The sequence below is a fragment of the Seriola dumerili genome, unplaced genomic scaffold (genome assembly GCF_002260705.1).
Source record: "Seriola dumerili isolate Sdu_G_001 unplaced genomic scaffold, Sdu_1.0 BDQW01000468.1, whole genome shotgun sequence".
In the NCBI taxonomy this organism is placed as follows: domain Eukaryota; kingdom Metazoa; phylum Chordata; class Actinopteri; order Carangiformes; family Carangidae; genus Seriola; species Seriola dumerili.
The window spans coordinates 5,712,372-5,732,607 of record NW_019174723.1 but is presented as its reverse complement, the minus strand read 5'-3'; the positions used below and the strand labels follow the sequence as shown (position 1 = coordinate 5,732,607).

Here is a 20,236-nt window from a genome sequence, read left to right as displayed (position 1 = left end):
GGTTGAATGGGACACATCATGGCTGCATTAAAAAGAACTTTGAGATAACAGCTCCCATTAAATATCTTCACTGAAATTTACTGAAGTGATCAATCAATGAAATAAAATCTGATATCATGGGGAAGCAGACAGCTCATCTTGATTGGTTTTGTTTTGTGTTTTAAAATAACAGGCATGGCATCTTTAAACAACAAGATCATTCAAAGCAATTTACACATTAAATTAAATAAAAGATAAAAACTAAAATGGATTAAATTAGAACAAGCAGAAGGATAAAAAGTATAGTGCAGTTATAGTTCAATTAGAGATATTGATAAATAACCATGTTTTAACTTATTAGGAGGTTTTGGAAAACAAGAGTTTTTAGCCTCAATTTAGTTGTTTAGTTTCAGTGTTAATAAAGTTCACTGGGAGTTGGTTCCTTATATGAAGTACATTGATACTGAACTCTGTATATTTATGTACCTGTAAGGACAGTAAGTGGACCTGGTCTGGACTATGAGCGGTCTCGATTGTTCTTAACAGCAGATCAGAAACGTATTCTGGACCTGAAACCCACAGTGCTTTATGAACCAATAGCAGTATGTCAAAATCACTCCTGTCACATACAGGAAGCCGGTGCAAAGATATGAGAACTGGATGTATGTGATCCTCTTTAGTGAGGTCTCTGAATCAGCTGCCGTTGTCTGGTCAACCTTTGGAGAGATCTGTGAACACATCTTTATTGTAGTTGAGTCTCATTGAGTGGTATATTTGATATATTTGAAGATAATAGCAGGTTTGTGGCCTTTAACAATAGGGATTCAAGGTGAGTGCTGACTTTTTTTCTCCCAAACTTTATTAAATGACTTTTCAAACAGATAACAGACAAGTGGCACCAGGAACTCCAATGCAGATATTAGATAAACACAACAGATAAAATAAAGAGGGAAAGAAAGGCAGAACAGACTAAAATACAGTTTGAAATAAAAAATACATACATGGCAACTATGAAAATGCACATTAAAAGGTCGCTGTGTCTTCCCAAAATGTATTATTGATCATTGATTTCCCATCTTAACAAAGAAGAAAATGTCCTAATCTGTTTTCATTCTAAATATCCATCTTCATATATAATTTGTTCTTATTCATCAGCTGTTATCACTGCCTGTGTTGCACCAGGTTCAGGCCACCTAAAGTGGAACAGAGACTGATCAGATATTATTCTGGAAAATGTGATAAATAATAGATTAGACTTTCTGCAGGCCAGCCAGTCGTTTTTATATGGCAAACTTCTTTAATGTTAATGTTTGTTTTTATTTTTTCCTGTAAGATCAAATAGTTTTCTCAACACTTTGGGTCATATCCTCACGTCAGCCTGTTACACCCCCTTTTGACATCTGGCAGCAGCAGTGTAGCGGCGCGTTTTGGTCTTTTCCGGACACTTCCTGCTTTTTAAACTGGAGCTGCAGCGTGTATGTCCCGTTGCCTCTTCACAGCCTGGACTGGTCGTGTGTCGCAGCAGTGTATTTTTTTTTAATGTATTTAGGATTACAGTTGCTGCTGCTGCTTGGGCAGCGATATCGTATTGTCACCAGCGTTGGACCTGATCGTTTGTTTGAGGAGAGAGGAAATGAGGCGTAGCGTTGCGCTTTGAGGGTGCCAGAGGAGGAAAGACAAACAGGATTCAAACAGGTGTCCGGTTGTCTCCCATCAGCCCGAAGGAGGAAGACAGAGGAAAGGTGGCAAACAGAAGAACATTATAGTGCGGCTACTCTGACTGTTTATCAATAAGAAAAGGCGGTTAATAGGCAAATCAATCCGCTAATTTCACAACGTGTCGTTTCCTCCAGTGAACCGTGCGCTCCCTCGGTTCAGCGGTGATGGAGACCCGGCAGACGAACCAGGAGAAAACCGCCTTTTAATATCGCTCATAGCTTGTTTTAAAGGAAAATAGGTGAAAAGAGCCAGCTTTGCATCTCCCTTCTGTCTTTTCTCCCTCAGAGAAGGAGGAGGAGGTGGTAGAAGAAGGGAGGCGGTGACCGACATCCCCCACGGGACAGGCCGACCGACCCACGCTGCTAACAGGTGTGTCTGAGGAGGACACACCGCTCCAATCTGCACCGCCCGTCCGGACGGTTCACTCCCCTCCTTCCCTCCCTTCGTGCCTCCCGGTCCGTTCTTGTGTCTTTATTGTTCCTGCCGAAATTACATTCAAACGGACTGGTTTGGAGTTAAATTTCGGCATCATAGTGAGCGCTTGTTCTTTTCCTCTTTCGGTCTCTTCGCATCTATCCATTGGTGCGTAATAGCTGAGGGGAGGAAGGAGGAGGTGGGATCCAAACGGCTAATTTTGAGACGTTAATTTAAAAAAACGAATGGGACTTTGTAGCGAGGTTGTTTTTTTTTCTTGAGGAATGGAGGTAATTTAAAGGTTTGGACTCATTATATCAGAGGTTCGGAGAAAATTTAAAGATTTTGTGAGATTTATCACCAAATTTATAGGTTTGCACTGATTTCGCCTCTGGTTAAAAGACAGAGCCGCCGTTGGTCCTGTGGTTTCGACGACGTTCGCTAGCCCAACCGAAACGAACCGACGGACCCGAAGTGGGTCTTTTCAGGGGACTCTCTTGTTTAAACAAAGTGTATCTCGTTTTATCATGACAACGAGAAAAGCCAGCAATGTGGCGGACATGGTGACTACCTCCACCACCGCCAACCACCAGCACCAGAACCAGCAGAGGAGCCGGAGTCCCAGCAGCTACGGCAGCGGGGTTCCTGCGTCCGAGGCGGCGGCAGCGGCGGCCGGAGGGGCGGAGATGTTCGGAGAATTTCAGGACTGGTGCCTGCGGACGTACGGGGACTCCGGGAAGACCAAGACCGTGACCCGGCGCAAATACAACAAAATCCTCCAGACCCTGCTCCAGGGGGACGAGGAGAACAGCAACGGGGTGTTCCTGCACGAGAAAAGCAACAACCATATCAACGCCAAATTTAAATTCTGGGTCAAGTCCAAGGGCTTCCAGATTGGGACCCTGCAGGACGGCAAGAACGGCTCGTCGGACAGACCGGTGCTGTACGTCCCCATCAAGGCGACGGTTAGTGCATCTTCCTCTTTCACTATGGTGCGTGTGTGTGTGTGTGTGTGTGTGTGTGTGTGTGTGTGTGCGTGTGCGTGTGCGTGTGTGTGCACGCGCGCATGTGTGCGTGCATGTGTGTCCCGTTTTCATGGGTGCTATTGGGCTACCCTTATTTGCCTAAAGAAATAAGGTGTGTGTGTGCGTGTGTGTGTGTGTGTGTGTGTGTGTGTGTGTGTGTGTTGTAGCCTGAAGCTGTACAACATAACTTTCCCGGGCTCAGTGCCATGGCTACAGCAAACACCTGTTCCATTACAGAGCCGAGCCTGTTAGTGGTTTTGCACTGTCTTTTTTAAAACCCTTTATTTTAGCAGCCTCTTGAATAACAGACAATATAATGCAATACTGCTCACAAACATTTACTGACAAGAGTTATACTTGCCTTTGTTAATGATGGTAAAAGAAGGGGATGAATTAATTTATCTAAAAAAATACAGGTGCCTATTAAAGGTCACCAGAGTCCTCAAAAATCAATTTGTTTGGCAAAAACTACAAACCCACAATGATCTGTTTATAATTACATGAAACCAAGACAAGGAAACGACTACAGGCATTTAACAGACTGTGACCTGTGACTCTATAAATATCTACAAATGACTAAAATTATGTTTCTGTTATGACAATTATGAAAATAAAAATGGCAGTGACATTTTGAAGTCATGAGGACCTAGTAGTACTGCAGTGCATCAAAGCTGTTTTTGTATGTGGAGTTAGTCCAGTTTGATTTAGTAGTGCTGGGATTAATTAAAGCTTCTGTCAGTCGATTAATTCACAGGATTTTCCAGAATTAATCACTCGATTTGAAAATGCAAGGTAGTAGTGTTGTGCAGTTTATCCATCTCACTTTTACTTTTGTCCTCCTGTCAGTCAAGTAATGAACTTTGACCTGGAGTTTAACCCACCACTCTTGCTTTGACTTAAGTTAAAGCTGATTTACTAGTGTAACTGAGAGTCTAGACATATCTTGACATTGGTAAAACAATGCATTAACAGGGATGGATGGGATGTTACATCGCACAGAGATACAAGTCCTTTACAAGTGTGCTTCCTTCTTTTCTTGACAGTGTAATGCACATTCGTTCTCCTCTGCTCCTTTAGTATTCTAATAATAATTAAGCTTTTTATCAGTTCAGGTCCAGTTGTTGACTTGATCTGACTTGAGAAAAGGTGGGATTTTGAGATTTGTTTTTGTTTTGTTCTCTTGGTGAGAAAATCTTATGAAAGGTGCTTTTGAGAAAGTGAGAGAGAGGAAAGGGAAGGTGTGTGTGTGTGTGTGTGTGTGTGTGTGTGTGTGTGTGTGTGTGTGTGTGTGTGTGTGTGTGTGTGTGTTTGTGCTTTGATACATTGCAGGCAGCCAAACATGCATAACCCACAGGTAAACTCAGTTGTGTTGCACTGTTGAGAAGAAGTGCAAAAGAACTTCAACATCCTGCAGCTGTAGAAGCTAATTCAATCAACAGAATTTAGTTTAGATTTTAGTTCAGGTAATTACAAACACAATACTGTTTGTATGGGTGGAAGTGTAAATGGTTTCTTACTATAAAATGGTTATTGAGCTTGATTAAAGCTTGATTGCCAGTTGGTAGCATCAGTTAGCGCCTGTAATGAAACAGAAAGTGGCTCATAATCTTACCAAATAAGTGTTTGCAGGAAAGTGAAGCACATTGTTGTTTGTTGTTGTTGTTAGAGTCAAAACCATCTCAAAAACAGACGCAACTATTTTGATGATCAATTTATTGTGCAAGTCATCATATGAAGTCTTTTCAAGCAAAATATGTGAAACATTTTCTGGTTCTAGCTTCTCAAACATGAATATTTGCTTTTCTCTTTTTGATGTCATTGTAAACTGATGGTTGGACAAAACAAGCCATTTGAAGATGGCAAATTGGGCTCTGTGAACATGTGATGGACATTTTATAGACTGAATGATACCCATTGATAATTAAGAAATGAATCCATAATGATATGAAAAAAAAAATCATTAGTTGTAGCCTCAGATTTGGTTGTTGTGAAATGTCCCATCATCAATCGTTTCATCCAGATTTGGCTTTTTCATAATCAGTTTCTTTTCATTTTCTGCACCGATCAATGAGTAATCCTAAATATTATTTGATGTATATCCTTTTGTTTCAAGGTACAGACAAAGTTGGGGAGTTTTCTAACGACACAACTCAAACAGTGTACCTGTTGCTCAGTGGTTTAGTTTGCTCTGAAAAAGCCCATATATGTGGTTTGTGTGGTCAGTAGTCTGCAGGTCTGTTCCCATGTCATGACTTTAGCTGTGTTTCTAAGCAGAACCACCGGTATTTGCAATGTATCGGCTGGTAATGTGTGTGTTGTCCAAAGGATGTTGTAGGGAGGGATTCAAATCGTTCATTTCTTACTCTTGATTTTTTTTGATTGATTGAATGAGTAGCTCGGAGCAGCCCTGGCCTACATGATGGTGGTATTCTCAAAACAGAGAGCACTTGTTGATAGTGCAGTGCAGTGGGACGACACAAAGGTATGAATTAAACGGGGAAAAAGGAGCGTCTCTCTGTGAAACAAAAACACTGCTACATTTATAAATGGATCAGTCCAGCTTGTTTGTACTTTAAACCCAAATTGTCTGTAATCTCAAACAGATTTTGCTGTTCAGTCTCTGCCCCTGTGCAGATCTTCATCTGAACGATTTCTGTATCTGCAGACTGAGGCGTTTGTTCAAATGGCTACACAGACAGGTTGTTGTAATGTAGGATTGCTGTGGAGACGAGAAGGGGCTTGATAGGATGGTTGGCATGGTTACCGCGCGGCTAATTTCACTCTGTCCCATATCATTTCATATTCAGATTAACATCAGGAGTATCGCAGAAGACTGGGAATCCTCTTGCAGAGTTTATCTTGACTAAACTCCCCCCCCCCCTGTGTCTCACCCTCAGTCTTGGCAGCAGCAGGTCTGTTGAGTCTGTTTAGTATCTGAGGATTGTGTTTAGACTGGGAGAGAGAGAGAGAGAGAGAGATCCCTCCTGTGTTCTCTTGAGCTCACTGAGTGTCTGTGTGTGTTTTATTTCTGAGTGTACCTGGACGGTTTAAGGTGCCTTTAGGCAGTGCACCTATCGCAGAAGTTTATTGCATGTTATACTGTGCAAGTTGGGTCCAATAAAATCTCTGTGAGACTGTATGAGTTTGGGGCATGTCAGATTGTGAGTGCGTGATGAATCGTGGAGCTACTGTGTAAATAGACCAAAGTATATGAAAACCCAGGCACATCATCAGCTCTTCTATATGTATTTTCTTTTTTTCCAGATTCAGAAGTTTACAAATTTTGATACACACATTGATGTTTGTCAAGTTTTTCCACTATTACACTTATTCATCACGTTGTTCTCTTCCATTCAGATTCTTAATTTTCATCTCAAAATTATAGAAAGACCTGTGGAATAGATTTTAATTCTTATGACAATAACTTTGCTACTTCAAGCTTTATTCATTCATCCCTTAATACATGTGTGTGGGGGTGATTGAATTACAGTATCTGCTCTCCCCTAACCCACTGCTGATGTGCATTTGAGCAAAACAAAGGATAAGGCTGGTGATGTTTTGTAGTTTTCTTAATGTTGACAAATCCCATCAAAAGATTTCTCTCAGCACTTTACGACTTCCTTACACATTCTGTGGCACTCTGTCCCAAACCCGTTGGATCCTATGATGTACAAAAAGGTCGAACCGTAAAAAATCACATACATATGGTCTCATTTTAAAAAAAGGCTCAGTGAGGGTGTCCATTTGTATCACAGTATGAGTTGTAAGGGACGAGGTGATGATATTCATTGTATTGTTGTCTCTGACAGATTGTGTCATGCACACACATCTACCTTGTTCTTCAGCTGTCAGCTTGAGTGGCAACAAGCTTTCTCTGGTTGGTGCTCAGGGTGAAAAAACAATTGTAAATACAAAAACAATACTCAATACGCTAGTGAGTATTTACAACAGTAGGAGGGTTTATGTGGGACTGAGTCGAAAATAAACTAGTGTGGCTGTGGCTCATTGATGTATATTTGACTTATATACAATAATTGAACTCTGTGGCACAGAGGAATAAGATATATTATTTGTTGTCATTTGTTGTTCAGTCTCCAGTTTGTCTCTATATCCTACCTTTTGAGTGAGGTGAGAAACACAGGCCTGGATGTGTTGATCCACACAGGATCTTAATGTTGTGTTTATGGTTCAAATCAGCATCCTGCTTTCTTTCTGTCTGCGTCGTGCTGAGAGGGGTGTGACCTGACTGCAGCAACAGCTGATCAGACAGTGACAGTGTTTACAGTGACACTGATACACAGATCATCACATGTGTGTACATGTCAATTATATGTGTGTTGGTCAGCTGATCTCTGATGTGTGGCACGTTGTATGGACGAAAGAACTGAAAACAAAGGGTTGAGTGCGCAACATATAGGAAATGTCAGTCTCCTGGGGGCTCTTAGGTTTGACTCTGCAGCCAGAACTCAGTAATACACACATGTGAGACACTTAACAGCTTTCAAGTAATCAGAATTGATGGGACTAATCAAAAGACTGACAGGGAACATTAATAAGTTAAAGTGACAGATCTGCTGCTAATTTCTTCCTCAGTGTCTGCATTCATTACTCCTGCTCTGTTTCATACACAACCTCTTAACCCATATATTCCAATGATAAACTTTTCCTCGTTGTCAAGAGTTAAAATGAAAGGAGAAACTAGTGGTGTGATGTTTTGTCGAAGCATCTGATTAGTCAGACACACACTGGTCATCTGATTGTGTAACACTTGCTCTGGCTGGTTTACAGTGAGCTATTATTAGCTGAGGGGTCTGGTCTTCCTCAAAGCCATATCTGTGATTTTAGCCAAACCTCAGGAAAACTTTTGAGCTTGTTTTTTAAAATAAATGGCTGTTGTGTAATTTGTCCAAGAGTTTCCTGTTGAGTCTACTGTCATCTGTTCAAACAAGGACACACAACAACTTTAAAGCATAATATAAAAGCCCTGTTGAAAGAAAAGATACATTTTTTTGTTGTGCTTGAGCTTGTTCCAGCTCCTTAATTGTGGAGATTTGCTGCTTTTCTTTGTCTGATGTTGTAGTAAACTGAACATCTATGAGGTTTGGACTGATCTGACAAACAAAATTATTTCACCTTGAGCTTTAAGAAATTGTTTATTTTATGCGATTTTCTGACATTTTATAGACTAAACAATTAACTGATTAATTAAGAAAGTAATCAGCAAATTAATCATTAATAAAGAATTAATCATTAGTTACTGAACTATGTGTTTGTTTCTGAAGAGTAACTGATATAATATCAGTGGCCTTTTTTCCCATTCATGTCACTACTCTGGTAACTCCTGTTGTTTGGGTCACCTGCACAGCAGATGTACATCCTGTGAGTTATTTCCTCCAAGTGAAGCTCATCCCAGGCAGGTGCAAAGAAGCAGCTGGCAACACCATGTGTCACAGAGGTTGAATATGTCTGTCTGTTTTTAAGTCCTTCACAGAACAAGAGAGTTAACAGTGACGAGGCCTGCAGCACAGAGGGAATAGGACAACCCAAATGAGGATAATTGGTTCTATCAGAAAAACTATCTACAAACAGACCTTTAAAAAATTGCGGTTATGTTGTGGTTATGTCCTTTTGCACTAACAGAAAGTTTAAGTTATTAAAAAAGAGAATATCTAATACAGGTTCACTCAACTGACCCCTGGTGGGAAAACTATCCTTCATTTAATTCAGAGGGCACTTTTTAATTAGCTTGATTAGTAGTGTAGCGCCCCTCTGGCTGGTGGGAGTTTGGTTTGAGACCTGGAACAGAAACTTATCCTGAGGTAGAAGCAGAGCCCCTGATGATGTAAAAGACAGCCATTAGAGATTGTGTGTGTGTGTGTGTGTGTGTGTGTGTGTGTGCGTGCGTGCGTGCGTGCGTGCGTGCGTGCGTGCGTGCGTGCGTGCGTGCGTGCGTGCGTGCGTGTGTGTGTGTGTCTGTTCTGAACTAATTTTTAATTTATCTGTATAATCAATGTTAAATCATGGTTTTGGTTGTCAATGATTAATAATAGAGTATTGATGTCTGATCAGAAACATCGTTTGATTTCATGTGGAATATACACTGTAGTAAAAAACTGTCTTGCTGGTACTGGAAAAAAAAAAAATTGTGGATTATGATACAGTGCCACTACATTGCCATAGTGGCGTACAGCCGCAATTGCAGTTAACTATCAACCGAGTACAGAGAAAACAAGTACTAGAATTTTGTCGAGAGGCGGAGGCGGCACGAAACTTGACGGAGGCGGCCACCTCCCAATTCTCTATGCAGGAAAAACCCTGGTTAATCTGTATGCTAGCAGCATAGAGCCCACACATCGAGTCAACTAGATTATATGAACATGTTTTAAAGGTCTCATATTTTAACTTCTCCTGTGTTTTATTTGAAGTGTTGATCCATAAGAAGATATATTTGTGGTTTTAAGAACCAAAAACCATCTCAACATAGTTTTACATCTCCTCTCTCAGGATTCTCTCTGGAGTTCTAGTAACAACAGGTCAGTGAGCCAATCAGAAGAGAGGCTCTTAGATTTTTAGTGATTAAATAAAAATATAAAACCAAATCCTGCAAGGTTGGATGGTGGGTTTGGGTGGGCGTGGCTTGGGGCATGGCAGAGTGGCGGAGTGGTGACTGCTTAGTTGTGACATCACAAAGTTACAGAAGTCTCAACAGCTTTTTTAAGGCTCAGTTTTTGAATACAGACTGTGTGCATTTCTCTGTGGACTGGGCGCTTTGATACTTTCACAGTATTAATATAGAACTTGCAGAACCTGCTTTATAATCAAAGAACACATGGACAGCCACCTTTATACTATATGGGAGCTTTTAATGATTAAAAATAACGATTAGTGATTTGTTCAAAATTATGTTGTTGCAGTCACTTCTCAAGAATATTAATTGATCTATAGTTCATATAAGTAAATAAAGTAATGTTCATTCTGTCCATAATTTGTTTCTTTATTTCTCTTGAAAAGTTACATAAAGAACCGTTTAGAGTACCGTAAAATACCGGATCAATAAGCAGTATCAGTTAGAGTCATAGTATTGTTAAAATCTTAACGATAACCTTCCCTTGGCTTGGCTTGAGCATTTTTATCAGAACTCTACGACAGGATTTCCAAAACACAACAAAATCCTGGGTCTTTTGATGTTCCTCTTTATGGCCCAGCAGCATTTGTCATTTTTTGGACAGTCTGTAGACAACAGCGGAGTGCAGCTGGTTAACTGTTACATAACCTCTGTAAATATTGTTAGAGATGCTGTGGAATAATGACAAATTAACTTAAAGGACCATATTCAAGCTGATCTCTACCCTCTGTCTCATGCTGTTGTAAGTAATTGTGTTTACATGTTGCTGTAATTTGGAGTGCAGTGGATTGTATTCATATGAACCAAATGAAGACAATACTTTTACAGAGAAATCACCATGTAAACAACCTTTTATTTCACCCTGATCTGAATAAGGACATTGTCAAAGTAAACATAATCTTATCTAGTGGAAGTGGGGCATCTTTACTCATTAATGACCTCTGTTCCATTGTGTTATTAAGAATGAAATAGTCCAGTTTACAACCCACTAATACATTTTTGCGTTCAGGTTCTCCACATGTCCCATATACTGTTCTACTTGTCTTCTTTCCTCTCATCAGTCTGCAGCCTTTTCTGATCTTGGTCTCCCGAGGAAAACAATAATTAACACTAGTTTTGTTGTGTAATGCAAACACCAAGTCTGACACAGTGACTCAGGAGGAACTGCTCTGAACAGATAACTTTGCAGTGATGGTCTCAGCTGTTATAGTAATTATAGTGATAGTAAAGTAGAAATTTAAATTTGGCACATCAATAAGCTTCATAAAAGTCTGTGTAGGATCTAGTGAGCAGTGAACTTACACGGTTTCCGTGGTGCAAACAGAGTCTTAGGCTCCAGTAAGAGAGGGAAACACTGAGTGGTTTGTTGGGACTAATAATAGGTGGTATCTAGACACTGGTGTCAACTACATGTGATGACTGCTTCCCCCTCTCTTCACTGGCCTCAGCCAGAGCTGCAGTTAAAGTAGGGTTGGTCAGGGTGAACCAGAGCCTTATGTACAAACAGTCAATCAGTTGCTTCATGGATCGTTGGTGTATTGCTGTCTTTTGTTGATTTGATCTACCATTTGGCCTCTACTCTTGTTTTAAAAAGTTCACCACAAAATTGCCTTTTCTGGTTCTAGTCCTTTGAATCACATCGAACATGTTTTGCTCATCAACAGCTATTTCCCTGGCTGGAGATATAACTAAACCATCAGAGCTGTATAGGCAAATTTAGGAACAGCGACATCATCAGAGACATAGCAACACAAAAATGTCCATCAAAAATGACAACAAGCATTGAGGACACTGACACAGATTGTACAGGTTGTTATTGGTCAACTTACTTTAACTATAACGGATACACCAGTCAATACTGACTCTGACAGAGGAAACAGTTAACATGAACAGGATGTCGGAGTGAATATGGAAGTGAAAGTGAAGTGTCGAATCAGACGCCATATCAAACAAAAATCCTCTGCCCACACATTGGATTTTTTAACTTTATGATGTTGTTGTGGGCGGCCAACTGGTCATACATCTAAATCATGAAGGCTAATATTTCTCATTTTTGAGCCAAACACACAAATGAATGACAAAGATTGTCCGATTGCACTGTTGAAGTGGGACAGTGACATGATCCCTCACTGGCCTCCCACCTGTAACACAACTAAGTGACCCCCTGCCCCATGCTTTCTTAATCACTTAACTACCTGTCAGGTTTTGCATTGACAGGTACGTACTGCACATATGTACTTTATTATAACAATGGTGGAATATTTGCAGGTCAAAAGTCTAACTAAATTTTTGAAACAATTGGTCCTTTATTTCAGATACATGTGGACAGAAGCAGGCTTCTCATTTCTTCCTGGCAACCATCAGTTTTGCTGTTTGTAATGACAGCTGTAGCTATCAGTCTGTGTCAGCCCCAGCCAACTAGCTAACATTAGCTCCATGAGTACGTTGATAACGCCATCTCCAGCTGACTTGTTTTGAAACACAGCCCTGTAAAGGGCTGTTAAATATGCACTGTCACAATAAAATACTGAAGATAAAGCTATAACCTCACCAGTCTTTGTTTGTTGTAAAAAATATAACACATCAGACTTTGTGAGAGATAAAACAATAAAGTTCTGGGCTTATTTCCAACAACTGTCCCTAGTGTTTTCACAGTCGAGGTGATGATCCATGTAAAAGATAAGCACATAAAGATGCTCGTTAGCTCTAATATTATAGCACAGCTTAAACTGTTATATTGGTCTAGTACAACACTTTTTGGATGCTATAGAGAAATTGACTAACAGTCATTTGCCTTTGTAGGAACACACAACACAGGTTAGCTGCAGGTACTACAACTCTGAATTGAAACCCACTGGTAGGTGACAAATCTTCCTCAACATTATCTTTTTTAGCTTAATTTATCTCTTTTGTGTGACTTTGGCTTTATTGTATTCAGTAAACAGTGGCAACACTTTTCACATAGATTACACCTGTGTTTTTTTTTCCTGTGACTCTACTGTCACAGCAACTTGGTCATTATTTTAAAGACCCAGAAATTGCTGCTGAATGTTTTTCCCTGCTGGCCTCATGATTAACTTAGCTGCATGAGAACAGTACCCAAATGGCTGAAATGTAAACTGTGATATGCACAGATGAGGGCTCCTGTGTCTTCCAGGGAGAATCAGACCTGGTATACAGAACAGTGTTGACATGGAAATGACTCCAATAAACCAGGCTTGTCTGAGCTGTTATCAGCGCTGTAGTGGGATGGGAAATGGTATGTTTAGGTAAACAGATGGATGAATGAAACCTGTGTGTGTGTGTGTGTGTGTGTGTGTGTGTGTGAGAGCATGCGTGCGTGCGTGCGCGTATGCGTGTGCGTATGCGTGTGCGTCCTCTGTTAGAAGCAACAGAAACAATTTCACTCGTGTAGAATCATGAGAGGAGGAGGAAGGACGGACCAATGGCCTCCCTGCTTACTCACACACAAACCCCCCCCACACACACACTCTCGATAAGAGTGCTGTCCTGTGCATCTGGGGGTTTGATGGTGTGTGGGTGTCTGTTGGAGCAGCAGCAGCTTAATTGGGGTGGCCCCTTCTATCAGGTCTCGGTGATCTCTGCTATCTCAAAGAGCCCCTTATTCTGTCATTATAAAAACCCTTAAATTGACAGGAATTGGTTGGACTCTGGTGTGTGTGTGGCTCTGTGTGTGTGTCCTACCCTCCCTTTGACCCTAACCTGTCATAAGCCAGTGTGTGTGTGTGTGGGTGTGTGTGAGTAAGTAACTGTTCGTCTATGCCAGAGGTTATGTGAGGGCCAGATCCTGGGTGAATCAGCGGCCACTCTGCTGGGAAACAATAGAGACATAAAAATCTGGAAAACTCGGAGCTGCCTCACTGACAGCGGAGGTTTTGGCAAAATGGCGACTAGTAACTTGAAACACCAGAGTCTGCTGGGTAATTTTAGTGATTCTTTGTTAACCTACTTGTGACTTGCGTTTTGGTCTCAACCTAGAGTTTGACTAGAAAAGCTGCTCAGTTGAAGCTCTTTTTTTTTTTGGTGTTTTTTAAAATTTTTTGTTCGATTCCTGATTTGATTTGATTCGATATTGATATTATATATATAGATCAGTTACAATATCAGTTTTTCTTGGAAATGAATCCGATTCTCAGAGAACTAATACTGTAAATTGTTTTTCTAACCTGGTGCATTATTAAAAACATTAATGTTTACATTACAAATGGACACAAAGCAGTAACATTAATGAACTTTCTATCGGATTATTCAAATGAAGATCGATTTAATTCGAGGATGGATTTTTTCAACCCAGCCCTAGTGGTTTTAGTTAAATGTAAGTAAACATGTTTTGTCCAAAGTTGGTGTGAATTTTTCTGTGTTAAACCAGATCAGGATCTTTCTCTAACCTTAACCAAGAGCTGTGAGAGTCTTAACAGAACCATAAAACAGTTTAATAAAGCTGGAGTCACCACAGGTGGATGTTGTTCTGCAAGAGCAGATGTTTTAGCAGAAAACAAACACATTGTCCGAACATTTTACTGATACATCCAGTATCAACATATTTGTGACATGCCAGATACTGAAAATTAATAACTTATCCTCATTACCTTAATAAGAAACATAATCCAGTCCCATTTGTGTTTCCTTCAAAACATATTAGCTTTATAGAAGCTTCATCTCAAGGAGACAGGGTTGATCCAGCCCTCAGGCCACTTCAAACAATGAAACACAATGGGTGAACAAGAAGTTGTCTTTTGGTGTTTTATTGATTATTATTGATGATTAAATCTCTGGATAATATTTCATGTATTTGTCTGTCAACAACCCATATAAGAAACTTTAGTTAAACAGAAAATTAAACAATAAAATCACTCAAACAGGAGCTGATTGCAGCAGGAGAGAGGCTTAGAGCTGAAACGATTCGTGTTTCATGTTGTAGTAACTGAAGTAGTAAGTGACTTTGGGTTTTGGAGCGTTGATTGTGCAAAACAAACAATCTGAAGATGTCACCTTGTGATTTTACTATTTTTTTTTTACATTTTACTGACCAACTGAATAACTTACTAATAGAGGAAATATTCAGCAGATTAATTGAAAATGTCAATCATCATTTGTTGCAGCCGTACTTCAGCTGTGGTTTTCTAAAAATATATGTAGGCTAATTGACAGACGCATTAATGTATAAACGATAAGGGGAGAGCTAATGTAGCTAATTTACATCATCACGCTGGTTTATAGCTGCACACAGGTTTGGAGCTGTAGAGGCAGATCATAGACACACACATACTGGATGGATTTTCTGTGACTATAAGCATTTCTTGGACTGTCTTTCTCACACAGTTCTTGTTGTTGAGATTTGAAATTTGTGTCACCGTGTTTCTTAGCCTCATGATTCTGCCCTAAGCACTCGTCATGAGCTGGCAGGAAAGATAATTAACTACAGTAGATACAGACTTGCTGCCCCAGTGACATCCAGTACTCAGATATGAGGATTCCCTCTCTGTGTCAATAGCAGTAGATTCTTTGAAAGTGCCTGCTGTTGATTTGTTAGCACTACTCTGTGTATGTAATCAGGGTTGTGTGTAAACATATTTGAGACCACAGCCCCTACACACACACACACACACACACACACACACACACACACACACACACACACATACTTTCGCTGAGTTGTTGCCTTTGTTTGGCGGATCAGTGCAAGTGTCAGATGTCTGGGAGTACAATGGAGGCAAACCCCTACTGTTTGAGAGTGTGTTGCTGCTCACAGACAGGAGTGTGTCTGGATGTGTGTCTGGATGTGTGTGTGTGTGTGTGTGTGTGTGTGTGTGTGGTGTGTGTGTGTTTGTGGTCAGCTAAATCTCTTGCTTAGCAGCTGTGTGTTGTTGACTGGTGGTGTAATTATGTTCCAGAGAGAGAGTGTGTGGGTGGGTAATGGGTGTGTGTGTGGGGGTCATTTAATTGGGATAAGACGAAGCTTCAAACTCAATTAAAGTGTCACTTCACTAATATATTAAACATCACTGTTTTGTGCTATGGTGAAATGGTTGTGTATCTGGTGTAAACAGCCATGCACACAGGATCCAGATGTGCGGCGCTCCTTCTGCTTCGCAGCATCCGGAGACGACGTTAGCCAGTGTGTGTGTCCACTGGGTGCATGTCTGGCATGTCGTGTCTCACTGCAGCTCCTTTCCCTGCTTGGCGAGTGTATTTTTACCAAGAGAGCTCACGTCTCTATAGCGTGAAACTCACCTGAAACATAAATGTGTCAAAGGTGCCCACATGGAATTAATCCAGGGATGTTGTGTTTTTATGTTATGCATCCTAATTGTTGGGCTACAAGAACATTCCTGAAACATCACATCAAAACTGAGATAATTCAGAATTGGTGTTGAGTGTGTATTAAATGTTTTTGTATCTAATGTAAGATTAAATTTCTCCTTAATCCTCTTAACGTTTGTTGTCTGTTTTCAGCCCCATTTGGACTGGATTTATTTCTCTAGGGTAGATGATGATTTTAACATCATCTGTGCTGGTCGGTTATCAGTCAATGATCTTAATCTGTATGTGGGTAATTTTTCACCCCCACCATATTGATAATGGCAGCTGCAATTACCTATTGTTTTTTTCACTAGTCCTCCTGGAGTTGAAATACTGTTAAAAAATGTTTTTGCTAATCTGAAAGGGAGAGTTAGAGCTCATCAAATGTGTTGTTGTAATGTACTTTGCTGGTATTCTCTTTTGACTAGTCCTGCAGAGAGCTATATCCTGTAACTTCATTACAGAGGAACACAGTGAATATTTTCTTTCTCACCTCCTCCTGTAGTGTTAATATGATTGAATGGGGCTTTTGCTGATGATGATAAACATGTTGGAAGTGATTTTTGCATCAGTGAGGGTCTTGTTTGTTCTTGGTATGTCTTGTTGGTAGTATGTTGTTGATATTAGCTTTGTAGCTCCACCATATCTGCTTCCCATCGTTCCATGGAGTGTCACTGAAATTGTCATGAGTGAGAGAAAATCATAAAATCAGGTTGGTTAAGTCGTGTGAAATAACTGTCTGGGACACATACACACACACACACACTCACACTTATACTTGTTTTGCACAAACTGACATCTGACGATTAAGTGGTTGCCGTCACTCATTTTCACCATCTCAAGCAAATTAAAGTTGATTAACGTGATAAAATCGAGTTTATCACGTTACATCTGAGGTGCTGTGACATTGTGATTTAGACATCAGTCTGTGACACTTGCTCACACCTTTGTCTCTCTTTGTCAAACTCCAGCGAACAAAGTATGAAATGTTTTCAAAAGATAAAAAGTTTTCTCTTTTAATTGGTTGGATAGGAAAAAAAAACAGAACGTGATTACTTCTACAGATCGTGCTCAAAGTCATAATTGCTGAGGCTGAATTTAGACGGTTGCCATGCCTTCAACGATATAGCAGTAAATACAGCTCAGTCTAAGCACTGTAAATAGAGTCTGAGCTCCTTTATGTTTAAAGTGATGAACTCAGTCACTTGTTGTGTAGCCTCAACTAATTAAAAGTAATAAACTTTGACATTTCTAAATGCATGCTTTCACTTTGTTCTGTCACTTTTAAAACTTTAGTGTTGCAGGTTTTTTTTGTTATTTATGTGAGAGCTGGAATAAAAAGAAAAAGTTGAGTTTTAATTAGATTGTCAACAGGATTTTAATAAGAAGTGATTTCATAAAAACACAAATAACAGATTTATTCACCTTCTCCCTGGAAGGTAAATTATAAAAACTCAGCTATAGCAGTATTGAAAGAGTACAACTTTAATGTAATGTAATACCTCCACATTTTTGTGTTTAAAAATTCACATAATTTAATTGCATTTTCCTTATTTTCAATAGTTCCTGTTTCTTTGTGTAACCACACATTCAGATTTTTTTTTCAGCTCTGTTGTGTTTTTAATTAATCTTGTATGTCTGACAGGAAGTATTCATCCTGTAGCGGGTCATGTAATCCTTTTGGTACTTGTTGTAAAACATAAAAACATCCCAAAGTGGAGAACGGAGGTTTTTAGTAGCTACTAATTGGTAAAGGGTGGCAGCAGCAGTCGGAGGGACTCAGTGTGAGATACTTGGCTGCTGAAGGCGGTGGTAAATTTTATTTGGGTCAAAGATGGAGAATACAATACAAAGGCTGAGAGCGCCTGCAAAAAATACAAATGTTTCACCAATCAGTTACCTTGAGTTTGTTTGTAACAGTGTTGGTATTTTGTTATTTTGTGCTACACACATAGTGTATTTTTTTAGACATCCCTCGGCTTAGCTCCCCCTCGGTGTTCTCCTGTTGCCATGGTGAACAACTCCTTTGGCCGCAGTGACGGTGAACAGAAATTAACACCAGTCTTAATTACACTGCAAGGCTTCAATTTCCACCTTCGTCCCTCCTGCCTCCTCCTCCTCCTCCTCCTGTCTTCCTCTCCCGACCTTCTCCTCCCTCTCATCACGCCCCTCTCCCACCTGAAAGGCAGGCTGGCATATTAACACCAGCCACCAGGCATAATTAATGAGACCAGTCAGTCACAGTTGGCCCTCTGAGATTATGAACACTTCCAACTTCCAAACTGATTTGCTCTGTCCCTGCTTTGGGAAACATTATGTAAAAATCTGAAAACTATAGAGTATCCGGTCTGAAAATAAAATAATATTGGTTTGTGAGGTGTCCAATTTTTTCCTTTGGATCTAGAGTTAGTGGATTTTCTCTAGCAAATGGAGAATAACGTTTCTTGCACTAAACACTATAAAAAATGACCAGGATCAATGGATAATGTAATGAAGTGCCCTTTGAAGTAGGTTATTTATTAATTAACTTTGTCTGTAAGTTAGTTTTAAATTTCAGGCGTTTTCTAAGAGTCTGACACATATGCTTCTACAGATTAAAAATTCATGTTGGTATCTAATTTATTTAATGTTAATTTGCATAGGAACAATATACAGCATGAACCAATGCCACATACCACAGCATTTATAGCCTAAGCTAATTTGCACATAAGGAACATGCTTAAACTGACATGTCAGCTGCAACTGACATTTCACCTCCTGTCTCTTCATGCATACCGACTAATTGGCAAACAACTATTTACAGTGAACACACTTCCAACACCTCAAATGAAACATCAGTTTCTTTTAACATTTCAACTGCTTTCAGCCTCTATATGTAAACTGACATTTAATCCAATTTGTTTTTTCAACTGCTTTCAGTACTCACACTTCTCAACTGTATGTAGCTGCTGCATTTCAAGTAATTTTTCTCTTCAACTAAGAGTTCATATACTTCAACTGACATGTCACTGTCTTCATTGCACACACAAAACTAAAACGTTTGAATTCAGTTGCTTTCCACTCTTAGAATTCAACAGACACTTCAGACACTTTCAGTGCTGAACAACTGACCCTTCAACTGCTTTTATTGTTTCATTCTTCACATACAACATCTTGCAGACAATCTTAAGACATTTCAACTTGTTTACTGTGATTGCATGTGAGATTTTTGTATAAGCGAGCACATTTAAATGTAATTTTTTGGACCAGATTGTGGTTGTCTGAAGGAAAGTACAGAGAAAATGACTGAACAGTTTAGTTTGTTTTGTCTTTGAAAAACTGCAAACAGATTTGGTTGAAGAAATAAAAGTGGAAAAATACAGTTTCCCTCCATGGGATGACATTGATTTTCATTCATAAACACGATAACTGATTAAATGGTTGGTTTATGCTGGTTTATCAAAGGGTGTATTTAATTAGTATTAGTAATTATTAGTAATTAATTAGTATTTGGCCTTGTTTTTCTGTTATCCACAGAGGAATTAAACAAAGGAGCGTATTCACAGCTGCACCCAAAACCCAAAACATTCCTATTTCTCATATCAGCTCTACTGTCAGTGAATCCACAATTAAAACAAAAGTAGACTCGGACAAAGGCTGCGACAAAGACAGGTCGCTAAGTTGTGATCCCCTCCTCCCCCCCCCCCCCCCCGTCAGTAATTGTTGATGTTCACTTATACTTTCTGGGCAGCATGTTGTCTTGCAGTGCAGATGGTGCTAAGTGTGACCACTCAGATTTCAAGAGGATTTTCCCATCATTCTCCTAATGTCACGTATTTCATGTCACACATTGTGACAAGAGGATCAGAGAAGCCCAAACATGTCAGAGCACCAGCAGGAGCATAGCCGTGTGTGATTAACTGAAGAAGCAACAATAGATACAATCTACCCCGGACACAGAAAAGCCTCTGATAAGTCTGTGGACAACCTGAGTTTTTAACCAGGCTACATTTGGTACGCTGTTGTCCCACATGCTGTTTCAGTTCGTTCTTTGACTGACTGTTGTCATTCACATCTGCTTTAGCAACCCTTGTTATCAAGTACAGACAATCAAAGTAAAGTCTGCAGCATGTCCTTTGTCACTGTGTGCTGCTTTTAGTAAAACACCAGT

The 20,236-nt window shown here is 39.9% G+C and overlaps 1 protein-coding gene across 1 annotated transcript in view; it reads left to right on the top strand.

The window, feature by feature from the left end:
* The first annotated feature begins 2,639 nt into the window (after positions 1-2,639).
* LOC111235075 (nucleolar protein 4-like) overlaps positions 2,640-20,236 on the top strand; it is a 154,909-nt gene continuing 137,312 nt past the window's right edge. Inside the window, exon 1 of the mRNA XM_022763387.1 lies at positions 2,640-3,077. Within this exon, the coding sequence (XP_022619108.1) occupies positions 2,640-3,077 (438 nt within the window). The remainder of the gene's footprint in view (positions 3,078-20,236) is intronic.